The sequence below is a fragment of the Loxodonta africana genome, chromosome 13, assembly GCF_030014295.1.
Source record: "Loxodonta africana isolate mLoxAfr1 chromosome 13, mLoxAfr1.hap2, whole genome shotgun sequence".
NCBI lineage: Eukaryota > Metazoa > Chordata > Mammalia > Proboscidea > Elephantidae > Loxodonta > Loxodonta africana.
In genome coordinates this window covers 79,235,567-79,253,310 of record NC_087354.1, presented here as the reverse complement: position 1 = coordinate 79,253,310, position 17,744 = coordinate 79,235,567, and the positions used below count along the sequence as shown (strand labels likewise).

General features: G+C 39.8%; 1 protein-coding gene across 1 annotated transcript in view; it reads right to left on the bottom strand.

Moving 5' to 3' along the window:
- The window catches only part of GUCY1B1 (guanylate cyclase 1 soluble subunit beta 1), a 64,002-nt gene extending 63,839 nt beyond the window's left edge, over positions 1–163 (bottom strand). Inside the window, exon 1 of the mRNA XM_010601903.3 lies at positions 49–163. Within this exon, the coding sequence (XP_010600205.1) occupies positions 49–51 (3 nt within the window). The 5' untranslated portion in view covers positions 52–163. The remainder of the gene's footprint in view (positions 1–48) is intronic.
- Positions 164–17,744: the final 17,581 nt, after the last annotated feature.

The window sequence follows — 17,744 nt, the reverse complement described above, 5'->3', positions numbered from 1 at the left end:
GGCCCGGCCACGGCGTGAGGTTCCGGCGGATCCCCTGAGCGCACTCACCATGGTGTCTGCGCCCGGAACAGGGGAGGCAGTCCCCTCGCACAGACAGCGGCCGAAGGGACCCAGGCGGCGCCTGCGGCGACGACAGCGTAACCGGACAGCGGTGGCAGCACCGAGCCGGGGCGAGCGCAGCCACCTCGGCTCGCCCTGATTGACACCTCCTCGCGGCCAATGGCGAGCCGCGCCGCAGGGGGCTGGCCGCTACCTCTCTGTTCTCAACCAGTCAGCGACAGAGGAGGGAATTCGGTTGCCCTCAATGCTGCGGCTCCCCAGCGCTTTCCCGCCCCCGCTCTGGTGACAAGGCCTTTGTAGAGAGGCCATAACAATGACGATGGAGAAGCTCCAGCCGTGCTCCTTGCAGGAATTCTGGGCCAGGGAGAAAGCAGTTGTGGTTCCACTACATGTACTCTTATTCAGGGGTCTGCCCTCAAGGGCAGCAAGAACTAAGGACATGCAAAAACTAGCACACCTTGCAGGCACATCAAATAGTTCAGCGTTTTCAGTTTGCTAAAACACAGTTTTCAAGAGACACTGGTATCTTAGTGTGTGTGTGTGTGTGTGTGTGTGTGTGTGTGTGTGTGTGTGTGTTGGCAACTAACAGGCCTTAAAAGGATTCTCCCCTTGTGGTCTGCCTTCTCACGTTTCTTGTGATCTTACAGATAAACATTTCCTCTGTGGATTCGTCCAGCAATAGCTTACGGCAGAATGAAAGCTAATAATACTTAGCTTAACACCTTTTACTTTACAGTCAATGGGACCAGATGAGGGACGCAGTTAAACTTTTCAGTCAGTAAGCATCGTATCAAAACCAGCTCTGCCCATTACTAAACTTCTCTACAAGATCCCTGATGCTCTGTGCTCCACCTAGGTAGGGTACTTGACACTACCCATGGCAAGCAGCCGTCACCTCAAGGAGTTTGTAACTCTAGAAGTGGTCTGTGTTTCTCAGAGGCAACTGACGAAAAGGGCCAATACGAAAGTGAGCAGACTTTTGATTAATGTACCCCTGGTATATATTCTGTCAGGCACGTGGGTTAGCACCCTGACCCATCACAGGAAAAAGGTGAAAGGAGCAGGGCCTGTCTGGGACTAAAGGTCTGTCTGTGCCTGAGGTGGGTGACTACTGGTTGACAATGAGTAATGACAAAAGGGAAGAAGGGAAGGCAAGAGTTGCCTTCAACTTTCTCAGTTGCCAGGATGTTACTCAAAGTTTGTTGTATTATTAACAATCTTAATACAGTAGACAAAATGTAAAGACAATACAGTAAGATTGCAGTGGAATGGGTCACCAGAGACATTTGTAGAGGAGTAATTGATACAAAATTAGTTATAGCAAACTATGACAACAAATAACTTATAGAAAATATTAATTTCCATCAATGCAGCATGATTAAATTATTCTTTCACGCAACAGAGCACTTTATGCTATAAACCCAAAACACATTGCCGTGGAGTTGATTCTGACTCATAGCAACCCTACAGAACAGAGCAGAACTGCCCCGTAGGGTTTCCAAGGCTGTAAATCTTTATGGAAGCAGGTTGCCACATCTTCCTCCCATGGATCAGCTGGTGGATTCAAACCACTGACCTTCCAGTTAGCAGCCATGCGCTTAGCCACTGCGTCACAAGGGTTCCTTACCTTACTCTATACTATTAAAATATTAAACCATTTTTTAAAAACATTAACTAATAATTCGTACCATTGAAATAGCGTCCTACTCTACACAACCACTAAAAAGCATGAGGGAAACCAGGTTCGTAATGACACGGAAAGATATATGGTTAAGTAGATAAATGTAACATGAATGTAATTAGGCTGAATTTTTTAATGGTTAGATAAAGTGCTATTGGATTAGTAAGAAAATGCACACAGGCACACACTCGAGCACACAAACGTTGTTGTAAGAGTAACTTTCTGGGAGGATGCAGAGGAAACTGTTGATATGGTTATTGCCTATAAATAGAACAAGTGGCTGGAAGGACTAAGACTTACTTTTTATTTTAGAGCCTACAGTTGCTTATGATATTTTTCTACATAAATGTAGCAATTTCTTAACTTGTTAAGAAGGCTTTTGCCATGTCTCTATCAGCCCTCCTTTGAGGAGCAGTATACTGTATGACCCGTGTCATGTCTCAGTCTAGAAAGTGCTGTGGTGTTGTCTACCTTAGACTTTATACAGGCAAAGAGTTAAAAAAGAAAAATATATCCAACCCCATTCCCCTGAAGTCGATGCCAACTCATAGAGACCCTACAGGACAGAGTAGAAGCACCCCACAGAGTTTCTAAGGCTGTAAACCTTACGGGAGCAGATTGCCAGATCTTTCTCCCACAGAGCAACTGGTGGGTTTGAACCTCAGGCTTTTTGGTTAGCAGTCAAATGCTTAACAAGTGCACGCCACCAGGGCTCTTCAGGAGAAGAATAAGGAGATAATCTCTAGTGATGAAAAACGAGGAATATGTACCTGGAAATTCCTCATTTTTCATCACCAGAGATTATCTCCTTATCCTCCTCCTGAAGAGCGTCGGCAGCTCGAATCTGCCAGGCGCTCCTTGGAAACTATCGGGCAGTTCTACTCTGTCCTACAGGGTCGCTACGAGTCGGAATCGACTTGACAGCAGTGGGTGGGTGTACCTGGAAAAACATTTGAGAGAAAATGTAGGATAAGTATCCCTGCAAATTTTCTCTGTCTGAAGTTCAAATTTCTGCCCTTTTTGATCCTTTCATCTAATAACTGCTTGCACTTACTGCCCTTTTGTCCAACAAGTATTTGCATTTGTAAGTATAGTATACTGTCTTGTTTTCTAATGGTCTTATATTCCACATGTATCCTAAAAAAAATTCTGTTCACTAAACCTTTGCTGACTTTTGTTTGACCCACACAAGATCTACAAAGACTGTCATTCAGGGAGAGAAGAGTGCCCACGAGCCGTGGAGGAGCCCAAATGCAGGTCACCATGCTTCTGCAAGTCCCCTTCGCACAATTGCTGCTACTGACCAAAAAGCACAGTAATACCTTGAAGCCAGTAAGCTGTATGCTCAGGGACAATGTATTGCCATCTTCTATGTATATACCAAGGGCAACCCCGGTGGCACAAATGCTTAAGTGCTTGGCTGCTAACTAAAACAGTGGCAATTTGAATTCACCCAGGGGCACATCAGAAGAAAAGCCTGGTGATCTGATTCCAAAAGGCCACAGCCTTGGAAACCCTTGAGTTCTACTCTGACGTACATGGGACCGCCATGAATCAGGTTTTTTTTTTTTTTAATGTAAATCCCAAGCTGAGGAGAATGGGCTAGGGAAGAATGGAGCATAGGGAATGGCTTATCAAAAATTAAATAAATAAATAAAACCCATTGCCATGTCGTTGATACCAACTCATAACAATCCTTTAAGAGTACAGAGTAGAACTGCCTCCATCTGGTTTCCAAGTCTGTGATTTTTATGGAAGCAGCCTGCCACATCTTTCTCCTACGGAGCAGCTGGTGGGTTCAAACCACTGAACGTTTGTCAGCAGCTCAGCACTTAACCGCTGTGCCACCAGGGCTCCATAGGGAATGGCTTAGCCAGACCTAACATTAAGCTTATTTGAAGGTCAGTTCTAACGCATGAAAAAAAAAAAAAAAAAACCCATTGCCATCGAGTCAATTCTAACTCAGAGAGACCCTATAGAACTGCCCCACAGAGGTTTCCACGGAGCACCTGGTGGATTTGAACTGCCGACCTTTTGGTTAGCAGCCATAGCTCTTAACCACTACACCACCAGGGTTACCATAATGCATGAAAAAGTAAATAAATAAAAAGGCAATATGTGGCTTTCAGATACATTAGCTGAAATGAGTCAGATCTTCGGCTAAGAAAATGGATTCATTGGATAAGTTAAATGTTAAAACTAGTGTAACTATTGTTCTCAAGGTTTTTCCCTTGATGTGAAAATAACAAACCTTAGATTGGGGATATAAAAGGGCAGATTTTGGGGGATGTTCTCAGGCCTGTGCATGTGTTTTTCTAAGTGCTTTGCAAGTTGTTCTATCTTGAAATCTGGCTTCTATTTTTGGATCATTTGGTGGAGCAGCTTGCTCTTCAATTTCAACAATTCCTTATGCAATGGTTTGCTTTATAATCATGTTTCTTTAATTGGCATAGCTCAGAGTCTGCTTATTGTTTCTTTGTGAAGCTTCTGGCACTAGTGTTGGGTAGGCACACAGTAATCATACTTCTTGTCTTGGTTTTTGTCAATGCAGTCAATACTTGAAGCCAGGAGTTTAGTGTTCTCAAGAAGGAAAAGAAAAGCAGATTCTAAACAGCACTTTTTGCAATGTGGTTCTGGATCAATGAAAGAAAAAAGATTTAAAAAATGAGATTCTTGAAGAGGTGATATTCAGATTTTTAAAAATTTGTACATCAACTACAAGTTTAATCAAACCCCCCCCCCAAAAAAAAAACCCATTGCGGTCGAGTTGATTTAGTCACATGAAAAAAGAAAGTGTTGATTATTAAAAGGAGCACCTAGCAATCTTTCTACACCATTTTTAAAAAATTTTATTGTGTTTTAAGTGAAAGTTTACAAATCAAGTCAGTCTCTCATACAAAAATTTATATACACCTTGCTATATACTCCTAGCTGCTCTCCCCCCTAATGAGACAGCACAGTACTTCTTTCCACTCTCTACTTTTGTGTCCATTTGGCCAGCTTCTGACCCCCTCTGCCCTCTCATCTCCCATCCAGACAGGAGCTGCCCACTTAGTCTCATGTGTCTACTTGATCCAAGAAGCTCACTCCTCGCCCGTATCATTTTCTATCCAGTAGTCCAGTCCAAAACCTGTCTGAAGAGTTGGCTTTAGGAATGGTTTTTGTCTTGGGCTAACAGAAGGTCTGGGGACCATGGCCTCTGGGGTCCTTCTAGTATCAGTCAGATCATTAAGTCTGGTCTTTCTACAAGAATTTGAGGTCTGCATCCCTCTGCTCTCGAGCTCCCTCAGGGGCTGTCTGTTGTGTTCCCTGTCAGGGCAGTCACTAGTTGTAGCCAGGCACCATCTAGTTCTTCTGGTCTCAGGCTGATTTATGTGACCCTTTCTGTCTCTTGGGCTTGGAATTACTTTGTGTCCTTGGTGTTCTTCATTCTCCTTTAATCCAGGTGGGTTGAGACCAATTGATGCATCTTAGATGGCTGCTTGCTAGCATTTAAGACCTCAGACCCCACTCTCCAAAGTGGGATGCAAAATGCTTTCTTAATAGATTTTATTATGCCAATTGACCTAGATGTCCCCTGAAATTGTGGTCCCCAAACCCCCACCCCTGCTATGCTGGCCTTCAAAGCTTTCAGTTTATTCAGGAAACTTCTTTGCTTTTGGTTTAGTCCAGTTGTGCTGACCTCTCCTATATTGCGTGTTGTCTTTCCCTTCACCTAAAATAGTTCTTGTTTACTCTCTAATTAGTGAATACCCCTCTCCCTCCCTCCCTCCCCATTCTTGTAACCATCAAAGAATATTTTCTCTGTTTAAACTATTTCTCGAGTTCTTAGGATAGTGGTCTCATACAATATTTGTCCTTTTGCAACTGACTAATTTCACTTGGCATAATGCCTTCCAGATTCCTCGATGTTATGAAATGTTTCACAGATTCATCACTGTTCTTTATCGATGCATAGTATTCCGTTGTGTGAATATAGCATAATTTATTTATCCGTTCATCCGTTGATGGGTACCTTGGTTGCTTCCACCTTTTTGCTGTTGTAAACAGTGCTGCAGTGAACATGGGTCTACAGCAAATTTTTTAAATGCTTATCTTGACATCGGAATTCATAAACATAAAAGGATACAGCCCAATATACAGAATGTTTGAAATCTGTAAGTAAAGGGAAAGGAATTAAAAGAGAATTAAGGATGATGCTTTGTTCTGATGTTGGAGTAATTAAAAGCATTAAAGTAAATTAATTCTCCAGCTGTATTTAAACTGAGGGTATATCGTATTACATAAAAATATGTTTCACTTCTGAAAAAAGCTTATAAAAACTAGATTCAACCCTAAAGTTATGCTTATGGAAGTAAATTTATTAACATAAAAACTGACTGGTCTTACCTTGGCCATGGTCCAGATTTATCTATACTTGGGATAGATTAGCTGGTTTGTAATAAGGATAGACCTACCATGATTACATCACAGATTCATTGACGTTGAGCAATAAAAGGCATTTAAAAGGTCACCTAGTCTTTCTTTTTATATATCAAGAAAGCAATTTATATACTTTACTTTGTTGGGGAACAATGAAAAAATCTTAGCCAAGTCATAATCAGTAGAGTAATGAATTGTCATCCTGAAAAGCCCTGGAGTGTTTTAAAAAGGATTAAGATCCCATCAAATTAGAGCCAAATACACTTTCCCATAGTCTCACGCAGTGGTACTCAGAATCTACCGTTTCAGCTACATGTGTTTCTTTCAAAAGCAGTCCATAGCTCTTAAAAGCCTCTAGGTTATAGCATTAAACGATTGCTTTTTTTTGAGTCTATGTTCAATTCCATATTGAGTATCACTGATATAAAAGGAAATGGAAGAGAATCGGAACCAATAATTCAATTATTTGGTTACTTCTCATTTTATCTTTTCAGAATTGAAAAACGAAAGAACAAATTTAGCTCTGGGGCAGTGTAGCTTATTGGTTAATTGCACAGATCCTTTAGCCAGTCTGCCTGAGTGTCAACCCTTGTTTTTACCAGTCAGTAGGGTGTGACATTGGGCACATTTTTAAATTTCTTTGGACTACAGTTTCCTCACTTGTAAATTGGGAAAAGTAATAGATCAATAAACTCCAAGTAAAAAAAAATGTAAGCTATTATCCATCTCACAAGTTTGTTGAGAATAGCAAGTGGCTTAATGTAAGTGTGGGATGCTTAAAGCATGGAGTGGCCCACCTTAACTATGCAGAAACTGTTAGTATTATTTTTGAGGTTGCTGTTGTTATTGTTGGACTCTAAACCCCTTGGGTCCCCCTTATAGGACTATAACATGCCCACTTGCAGCTAATGCATGGTGGAAAGAGCTGAAGCATGGAAATTAGAAGATCTGGATCAACCTTGTCAGTTACTTGCCTGGCAAGTCAAACTATCTGAGCCCCGAATTTCTCATCTTTTAAAGTTGATAATATTGCCTGGTCCCTTTCTCTCAACTAAGGTACTATGAAGACCAAATGTTTGTTTGAAAGTTTCTCATAGACTTTAAAGGACTACACAACTCTATTACTGATTGTACAGAATCAGTTACTGAATAAGCTAAGGACTTCCATAGGAAGCATTGAGTGACAAGTGACAATCTGCTAGAAAATCTCTCTGCGACTTTTACTTTTCACATCCAGATTACTGTTCTCTTTTGTTAAAAATAAAATCCAAACTAATTACATGATACAATAATATTTTGAATTTTCTAACAATTTATTACATGAGTAAAAATAATGAAAAGGAGGTGAATTGTCCATTAATTCATTTACACAGAGGATGAATTTTTTGTTTGAGCATCATGAAAAGTTGAAATAAACCTATGCTGATGTCATAAAATCTTGCTAATTTTCATTGGGAGCCTTGGTGGCAGAGTGATTAAGAGCTCGCCTGCTAACCAAAAGATTGGCAGTTTGAATCCACCAGCCTCTCCTTGGAAACTCAGTGGGACAGTTCTACTCTGTCTTGTAAGATTGCTATGAGTCAGAATTGACTTGATGGCAGTGGGTTTAGCTTGGGTTTTGGTTTAATTTTCATTTACATTTGAAGCGAAACAATTGCTTTCAATGTACCCACTGATCTGTTGATAAAACATCCCTTAAAATTTAATAAAATGCCATTTAAAACATGTTTTGAAGAATCTTCAACTATGAGTTCCAGTGTCTCAACATGAGAGTTCTCCTACATGACACAGAGCATCAAATTGAAATACAGAAAAATAAAAAAAGAGTGAAACTTGTTTTGCTGGATTCTAAGAGTCATTAATGATGCTTCATTCTAGAAACATCAATACCTTATTGAAAGGATTAGATTACTAAACAATATTTGTTCCAATGGAATGATTCTAGTACTATTTAGGTAAGAAATATCTTCTAATTAACCTTTGCACGTTATGAAGTACTCTCATCACATCATCTCCTTTGGTTTTCTGTGAGATAGATATTGATATGCTCTTTTAGGATGTGAGGATCTATGGGCTTGAGTAGTGATGGACTCGCAGTAATAAGGAGCATTGAGAGAGTGATTAACTCTAGACTCAGAGAACTTTACTCATGAAGTCATTATTTCCCATATGTGCCTGGAGAATCAGCAGTGTTTGTCTGTTTGCTTATTTATAACACTTGGTATTAAAAACAAAACAAACAAACAAAAAATCGTCGTCAATTCTGAATTATAGCGACCCTATGGAAAAGAGTAGAACTGTCCCATAGAGCTTCCAAGAAGCAGCAGGTGGAACTGAACTGCTCACCTTTTGGTTAGTAGCCATGGATGGCTTGCTGTTGCTCTTAACTACTGTATGACCAGGGCTCCAACACTTGATATGGTGGAAAGAAATCAGAAGAGAGGGATTCTGTAACTTTTCAGCTATGCAATTTGGGGGATTTTACATCATTTCCTCTAATTTCATTTTTGTTGTTTGTAAAATAAGGGCAATATAAATAGAAACTTTTATACCTACCACAGGGTTTTTGGTAAGGATCAAATGAGTTAACATCTATGAAATCATCTTATATACAGTGCAATTTAATGACCAGTTGCTTTACTACCTTTATTACATGATCTACAGTCTGAATTATACCAACTTTGAACAATCTCCATTGAGCAAATATCATGAATGGGATAAGAGAATGAGGATCATAAGACATTATGGCCCCATTGTGGGGAGAACTTAGACAAGTTATTAAACCTCTCTAAGCCTAATAAAGATAAGGCAACTGTGCAAATTAAATGGATAATATACGTAAAGCACTTATTAGAGTGACTGACACAGTAAATACTCTTCAGTTATGAGCTTTATATTCCACTTGAGCAATACATTTATAGTAAAAATGTAAATAGACCATTTCCACATGTTGTGTATTTAAGATAACTTACTTACATCCCATACTGACAATATAGAGAATAGAAGCCTTGGTTTCCTGGTCTCTTCCTCTATTATCCAGCCTGCAGATAAGAGCCACAGTCAGCAAAGTAAACCAGCCACATTGTGTTTCATTCCATTATCCTGAGTGAATGGTAATCAACCCACCTTAGGGTACTTTTTATGTTCTCTTTACCAAAATAATATGCATTCAGTTTATTGAATTGTTTTTATTTCTTTCTTCTTTGTATTCTGTTACTTTCATTTTTATCCCTGCCAAAAGACCAATTCAAAAGGTCACAAAAAATTGACCAACATTTCCAAGACTACTCAGACTTACTTTTTTTGGCCTGCTACGGAAATCTGTGGTTTCTCCAGTGTATCCCTAGATACAGTTGATTTTGTTGTCATTAGGTGCCATCGAGTCAGTTCCAACTCGTAACGACCCTATGTACAAGAGGATGAAACACCGCCTGGTTCTGAGCTATCCTCACAATCATTGTTACATTTGAGCCCATTGTTGCAGCCACTGTGTCAATCCATCTTGTGGAGGGTCTTCCTTTTTTTCGCTGACCCTCTACTTTACCAAGCATGATGTCCTTCTTCAGGGATTGGTCCTTCCTGATGACATGTCCAAAGTACGTGAAATGAAGGCTTGCCATTCTCATTTCTCATTTCTAAGGAGCTTCCTCTCTGTACTTCTTCCAGGACACAGTTGTTTATTCTTCTGGCAGTCCTTGGTATCTTCAGTGTTTTTCATTAACGCTGTAATTCAAAGACACCAATTCTTCTTCCGCCTTCCTTACTCATTGGCCAGCTTTCGCATGTGTCTGAGGCAATGGAGAATACCATGGCTTCGGTCAGGTGCACCTCAGTCTTTAAGGTGACATCTTTGCTTTTTAACACTTTAAAGATGTCATTTGCAGCAGAGTTGCCCAATGCAATGCATCGTTTGATTTCTCGATTGCTGCTTCCATGGGTGTTCATTGTGCTTCCAAGTTAAATGAAATCTTTGACAACTTCAATCTTTTCTCCATTTGTCATGATGTTACTTATTTGTCCATGTCTTAGTTATCCAGTGCTGTTATAACAGAAATACCACAAGTGGATGGTTTTAACAAAGATAAATTAATTTTCTCCCAGTCTAGTAGGCTAGATGTCCAAATTCAGGGCTTCAGCTTCAGGGGAAGGCTTTCTCTCTGTTGGCTCTGGAGGAAAGTCCTTTTTTATCAATTTCACCCTGGACTAGGAGCTTCTCCATGCAGGAACCCCGGGTCCAAAGGACATGCTTTGCTCCTAGTGCTGTTTTCTTAGTGGTATGAGATCTTTTCTGTTTCTCTGCTCACTTCTCTCTTCTAAATCTCAAAAGAGATTGGCTTAAGACACAATCCAATCTTGTGGGGTGAGTCCCACCTCATTAACATCATAGAGGAAGGATTTATGAAACGTAGAAAAATCACATCAGATGGCAAAATGGTGGACAATCACGCAATACTGGGAATCATGGCTTAGCCAAATTGATACACATATTTTTGGAAGACACATTTCAATTAATGATAGTCCAGTTGTAAGGATTTTTGTTTTCTTTATGTTAAGGTGTAATCCATACTGAAGGCTGTAGCTTTTTATCTTTATCAGTGTTTCAAATCCTTTTTGCTTTTCTCAAGCAAGCTGATTTCAGTGAAACCAAAAGTTCACTCACATGGAAAACAGAAGCTATGTATATTACTTTCATACATAATATGTAATAAAAAAGTAATAACTGTAATTATTTCTGTAATCATCATATATAACCTCAGTGACAATGAAATATAACCAGAATGGCACAGTAAATGAACTGTTAACTGAGATAGCAAGTCCTTAGCTGTGATCTGAGTCTTCTTCCATATGCAATATTAGATATGCTGTGGTAGACAGAATAATGTCACACACACCCCAAATGTCCACACTGTAATCTCTGGAACCTGTGAATGTATTACCTTACATGGTAGCACAGGGGACTTTGCATATGTGATTAAATTAAGGATTCTCAGATGGGGAGATTATCCTGGATTATCTGAGTGGTCCCATTGTAATCACAAGGGTCCTCGTAAGAAGGAGGCAGGAGAATGAGAGTAAAAGAAAGAGAGGTGCAAAGGAAGCAGGGACCAGAGTGACATGAGGAGGGGGTCATGAGCCAAAGAATGCAGATGACCTCTAGAAGCTGGAAATGGCAAGGAAACCGTTTCTGCCCTAGAGCTTCCAGAAGGTGCATAATTCTTTGGTCTCGTTTTAGACTTCTGATCTCCAGAAATGCAAGAGAATAAATTTGTGTTGTTTTAAGCCACTAGATTTACAGTAATTTGTTACAGCAGCAATAGGAAACTAAGACAGCATACTGATTAACTTTTCCAAACTAAATTCTGAGATCTCTCCAAGACCTTTAAGTTATAGTCTCTGTTAATGTTTTAGAAATGTCAGTAGTAGTAGAACATCTCCCACTCCACCTCCCACATAATCTATTACTAGGTTTATCAATCTCTTGTCCGTCTGTCAGCTAGGCTGTTTCATTGAGAAGATGATCAGACTGATGTAGCTTACATGTAAATATAGAGCCTCCTTCTAATAGGTAGTCACGGTCTTTTTTGGGAGGTGGTATGTTTCCCACGATTAATTGTACAGAAATCATTGAACACTCCATTCTTCATTAGTCAAGGTTCTGCACTGAAATCACCAGAAAACAACTGTAGCTGACTTAAACAGAAAAAGAAATTATAAATATTGGATAGCTCACAAACCATGAGGAAGACTAGAAAAGTAGCAAAATAAGCAAATATTATGTATAAATTTTACTTATTTCCTGCATGAAAGTAATGCAAATTACCTTGATTTGGGTCAGTTGTATGTATTACATGTGTATGTAGATTTTGGGGTAATTTTTGCAAGGGTATAGTATTATATAGCTAGTTTTTTTTTTTTTTTTAATTTGAAGAGTTTAAAAAGAAAACTTTTTATGCTGGTAGGTGCATAACAAGATCTGAAGTTATTTTTTCTTGCCTAGGTTCTCACAGATAGAAACGACCCTTCTACCACCATCAAAATTCTTGGTCTATTTCCCAACATTGATTAATTAATTTTCCATTTTTTTCATTACATTCTGACATCAGGAATGTGTAGAGGAAGGTAATTCATCCTGGGAGTTGAGAATGAAGAATGAGAAAATGCCAGCAGTGATGCTAGAAGCCTAGAAAAGAAGAAGAGGAGCATCATATGTAACTACTCATCTTGGGAGTAGGGAAGGGAAAAAAAGATGCAGATGAGAAGATAAGTCATACTTCAGTAATAAGCCTCTGAATAAAAATCATGCAATTGAATATAAAAGCAGTAAAACCACCATAGGCTTTTCTAGACCCCAACTCTACCATTTTATCTTCCGATCTCTGACTTATCTGCTACTCCCTGGTATAGATTCTTAGTAAGTGTTCTTTACCCCTGGTCCCTGAGGTAACCTGATGTGTATGACCCGACATCTTAGGGTCTGCATGTCTCTTCTACTTTAGTCTTAGTCTACTGGGCCACAGTTGTCACCATCTTAACCTACTGAGCCCAGGATAGCTAGGAATAAGCAAGACAGAAGGGATCCTAGGATCCTTCTGCCTCCCTAAACATGGCCATGGTCCAGGAAGGAGGGGAACTTTGGGTTTAAAAGGCTTACCTTTCAATCACTTGATTAGAGCAATGCTAGCAGATCTTGTCATCTGTGGGTAAACAGTAATAGAGTTACCCCAACCTTTTTAGACCGTCTCCACTAGGTTCCTGGGATAGAGAACTCAGACAAAAATATCTTGGGGGAGTTTTTAAAAATTTAGATTCCTGGGTCTCAACCCAGCTATTCTAATTCATAGGTGTGCATTCATTTCCAGGAATCTGAAAATTTAACAATGATTCTAAAGCAAGTGGTCCACATTTTGAGACCCACTGTATGGTTACCAGGTGAAACCTGACTCATAGTACTACTGGTCTCTTACCTGATCTCAAGATTGAAAAATGAATAGCACCTGTCATAGACTGAATTGTGTCCCCCAAAAATATGTGTGGTTAGGTTTCCCACTATTGTATAGTTGTCCTCCATTCTGTGGTTTCGTATGTGTTGTAAATTATAATCTCTGCCTGTGGTTTAAGAGGATTAGGATGGGATGTAATACCCTTGCTCAGGTCCCATCCCTGATCCAATGTAAAGGGAGTTTCCCTGCGGTGTGGCCTGCACAAAAGATCAAAAGAAAGGGAAACAAGCAGAGAGTGGGGGACCTCATACCACAAAGAATGAAGAGCAGGGGCACGTGTCCTTTGGACCTGGGGTCCCTGCACTAAGAAGCTCCTTGCCCAAGGGAAGATTGATGAGAAGAACCTTTCTCCAGAGCCAACAAACAAAAAAAAAAAAACCTTCCCTTGGTCTAGCCTACTAGACCATGAGAGAATGAACTTTTGTTTGTTGAACCCATCCACTTGTGGTATTTCTGTTATAGCAGCACTAGATGACCAAGATAGCACCCAAAAAGTAGGAAGCTCCCTGTGAAAAACTATGAAATTCTTAAGCAGGTTGCATCAGCTACAAGAATGTTCCATACAGACTCTTTCCAGCTCTGACATTAATGATCTTCTGTCAGCAGCTGCTTGGCAGAGCTTCTATTCTTAGCTCAAAACTTGTCCTGGAAAGAAGCTACTGGCAGTGTGCAATTGGTTGGGCTGGAGGAAACCAATTTGCAAGAACGAATTATCTGGAGTATCTGATTTAGGTGGAATAAACCCTTTTAGGGTCTTTTCTCCCTATACTTTAGCCAAAAATAGGAGACACCCTATCCACACAAAATAACCTCTCAGTGGGAGATTCTACATTTGCCACTTGATAAGAAGCACTTTCTTTGTTTCAGGGATGCCCTGTCTTGCCCACCTGTCAGCCATCCAGGTTTATGATAGGGAGAGCATTTTCTGCTCTCAACTTAGTGCTGCCATAACAGTAATTCCACAACTGGGTGGCTTTAACAAAGAGAAATTTATTTCCTCACGGTAAAGTAGGTTACAAGTCCAAATTCAGGTGTCAGCTCCAGAGGAAGGCTTTCTCTCTCTGTTGGCTCTGGAGGAAGGTCTTTGTCCTTAATCTTCCCCTGGTCAAGGAGCTTCTCAGGCGCAGGGATCCCATGTCCAAAGGGTGCGCTCTGCTCCTGGTGCTGCTTCCTTGGTTGTATGAGGTCCCCAGCTCTCTGCTTGCTTCCCTTTCATCTCTTGTAAGATAAAAGGTGGTGCAGGCCACACCTCAGAGAAACACCGTTTACATTGGATCAGGGAGGTGACCTGAGCAAGGGTAGTGTTACAATCCCACCCTAATTCTTTTCACATAAAATTACAATCACAAAATGGAGGACATCCACACAGTACTGGAAATCATGGGCTAACCAAGTTGATACACACATTTTTGGGGGGACATAATTCAATCCATGACAGGTGTATTCCATATTTCTCTGGAGCTAAAGGATTCTGGACCCTGGTCCAGCTGACTCAGTCAATGATGGATATAATTCAGAGAGCTCATCTGTGTTTGTCCTGATTTGAGAAAGAGGAGAGGGACTATCAGATTCTCCCTGTGGAGACTTGGATGGTTGCACATTAAGTTTCTTCCTTCATTGTCACCTATTTTCAGTGCTACCTTGCTTCTGGGCCTGAAGACCTGGCCTGGATGAAAACCTTCAATCTCATAATTATGTGGAGCTCTCACATAATATGTAGAACACTGCCTGGCACCAAGGAAGCTCTCAGTAAATATTTGTGGCAAAGATTGCATCGATCACCCAAGCCATTCCTGTTTCCTCCTAGCCTCCCTTGCTGTGAAGTTGACCATGCCACTTAGTTCAAGGTAGTAGAATGTGAACAGAAGGGACACGTTTCACTTCCAGGCCTGGAATTCCCACACAAGCTCCTCCATTTTCTTTCCTCATCTGCCAAGTGGGTGTATATGCCCAGGGTGACACTTAAGATGAGAGAGCTCTGTTAGTCCTGGTCCCGAAAGACTAGTGGAGCATAACCCCACCCCTAGTCTCATTCTTAGATGGTCATGTGAGAAATAAATAGCTCAAAGGAGCCACCAAAATTTGGGGTTTGTTTATTACAGAACTGGCCTACATCAAATAACACAGTAGCACCTGAGGACCTTGCAGACTGAAGATTGCTTACCCTAGTGATACCTCTGCTTCCTATAACATACAGAACCTCCCCAAGTCAGAAGGCGGAGGAAATTAATTCCTTCATACTTGGTCCATCCAAAAAGATACTGGACTATGTCTCGCCGTTCTGTTAAGAATCCACATTCCAGTCAAGAAGGCTTCTTTTTCTGTAAATAGGAGGCAAAGATATGAGCTGGAACTTTATCTTATCTCAACATCACCAGGCAGAAGGCTCTGAATGAGCCACAATAATCACATTGTTGATACAAGACCCTCCAGAGACTGAACCCAGTGAAATTAATGTCCGGACTACCAAGCCAGCTCCAGATGCAAACCTACCACCACTGTGACTCTACAAAATAAATATGCACAGTTCTCTCAAATTGGGACTCTGAGTGAACTGTGTTGCCGTAAACCTCAGTTTACAGAAACTGTATTCCTGATAACTACACGCAACTCTCATGACCATGAATGAAATCACATTTAGATATACCAAGGGAACTAATTTAATGGAATATTATTATGAAACATCCTGTAAAAGAAAGACTCTTCTCCCAAAGGGAACATCTACATGCAATTTTATTGTAATTTTCATGGAACAGGTTACTACTATACTACTTACTACTATGCTAGTTACTACTATAACAGTGAGGTATGCAAGGACCAAAAATTCTAATCCCACGGTGCTTGGAAGGTAACGTAAAGACTTGAGGTGGGTTAGAGATTTAAGATAAAATTGAGTGTTGGGAATGCAATGAACTGGTAAATATTTAACTCAAGCAAACAGGACAGGTTTCTGCTAAGGGATAGCCATTCATTGACAGGACAGATTACTGGCCCAGCGATGTCAAACATACTGACATCCCTTAGTGAGATCTGTCATCTAGATTTCTATGTGAAATCATCTGACTTTTAAATTTTGGCAACCTATCAAATTTTTAAAACAATCCATAGGTGAAAGAAAATATACTTTGGATTGAATGTATAAATGAGGCACAATGTATAATTATATAAATATCTGCTTTATAACAGTAACAATAGTAATAGTTCATGATCGTGTCTAGTATTTTTTGAGTGCTCACGATACCCCAGATCCTGGTCTAAGAATTTTCATATGCAACATAATTTAACTTATAAGAAAAATCCTTTGAAGTAAGCACTATTATTATATTGATTTTATAGATAAAGTAACAGATATAGTGTGGTTATTTAATTTAGTGAAAATCACACAGTTTGTAAGTGGTAGACCCAAGATTTTTTTAATAACTGCGAAGGGTCTGAGATTTTATCCTACTTGTAAGCTAACAAGTTAGCCTGCTGCAGTTTCATGGATGCTGGCAGATGACACAAGACCCTGGATAGGTGACTAAGAACTTTATTACTCACCACTATAGCAGTAGTCAGAGAAGCAAGTTTCCTGAGCCCAATTCACACAGGGTGATGCAAAGAGGGCCAGGTGACACCTGTATATACAGTAGGCTACATGACAAAAGAGGAACCCTGAGCTCAGGGAACCCGAATGTTTTAATTTGATAGTAAGGATGCCCGTTGTTTATCCTCAGGAAGATAACATCTTCATCTTCCAAGACTATTTTCTATGCAAACAGTCTTGAAAAGATAGTGTAGAACAAAGGCACTCAGAGTTCTGCTCACAAAATGTACATAAACTTGAAAGACCCATGAGAAAATACTCCCATTAATAGTTACCCCTAGTTTCTATACCATCTCAGCTTTTGGCAAAATTTCCCATAAGTACTTCACTGCGTCTGCACTCTGATTTTCAACAAGAATGACAACATCATTCAATGAGGAGAGAATAGTCTGTTCAACAAATGGTGCTAGGACAACTGGATAAGAACATGCAAAAGCTGGATCCATCCCTCACACCATACACAAAAATTTACTCAAAATATAACGGCAACCTAAATATAAGAGCTAAAACTGTAAAAATCTTAGAATGAAACACATAGTTAATTACTGTGACTTTGGAATTAGCAACAAACTCTTAGATATGGCACCAAAGCCACAAGCAAAAAAGACAAAAAAAAATAGATAAATTGGACTTCATCAAAATTTAAAACTTTTGTGCATCAAAGGTCACGGAAGAAATTGAAAAGACAACCTACAGAATGAGAGAACATATTTGCAAATCATGTATCTGATAAAGGTTTAATATCTAAGGTATATAAAGAGCTCTTACAATTCAACAACAGAAAGACAAACAATCCAATTTAAAAATGGGCAAAGGACTGAAATAGAAATTTCTTCAAAGAAGATATACAAATGGCCAACCAGCATATGGAAAGATGTTCAATATCATTGGTCATTAAGGAAATGCAAATCAGTACTACAATGAGATACCACTTCACATCCACTAGGATAAAAAAAAGCTTTAATTAAATTAAAAAAAAAAAAGGAAAATAAGA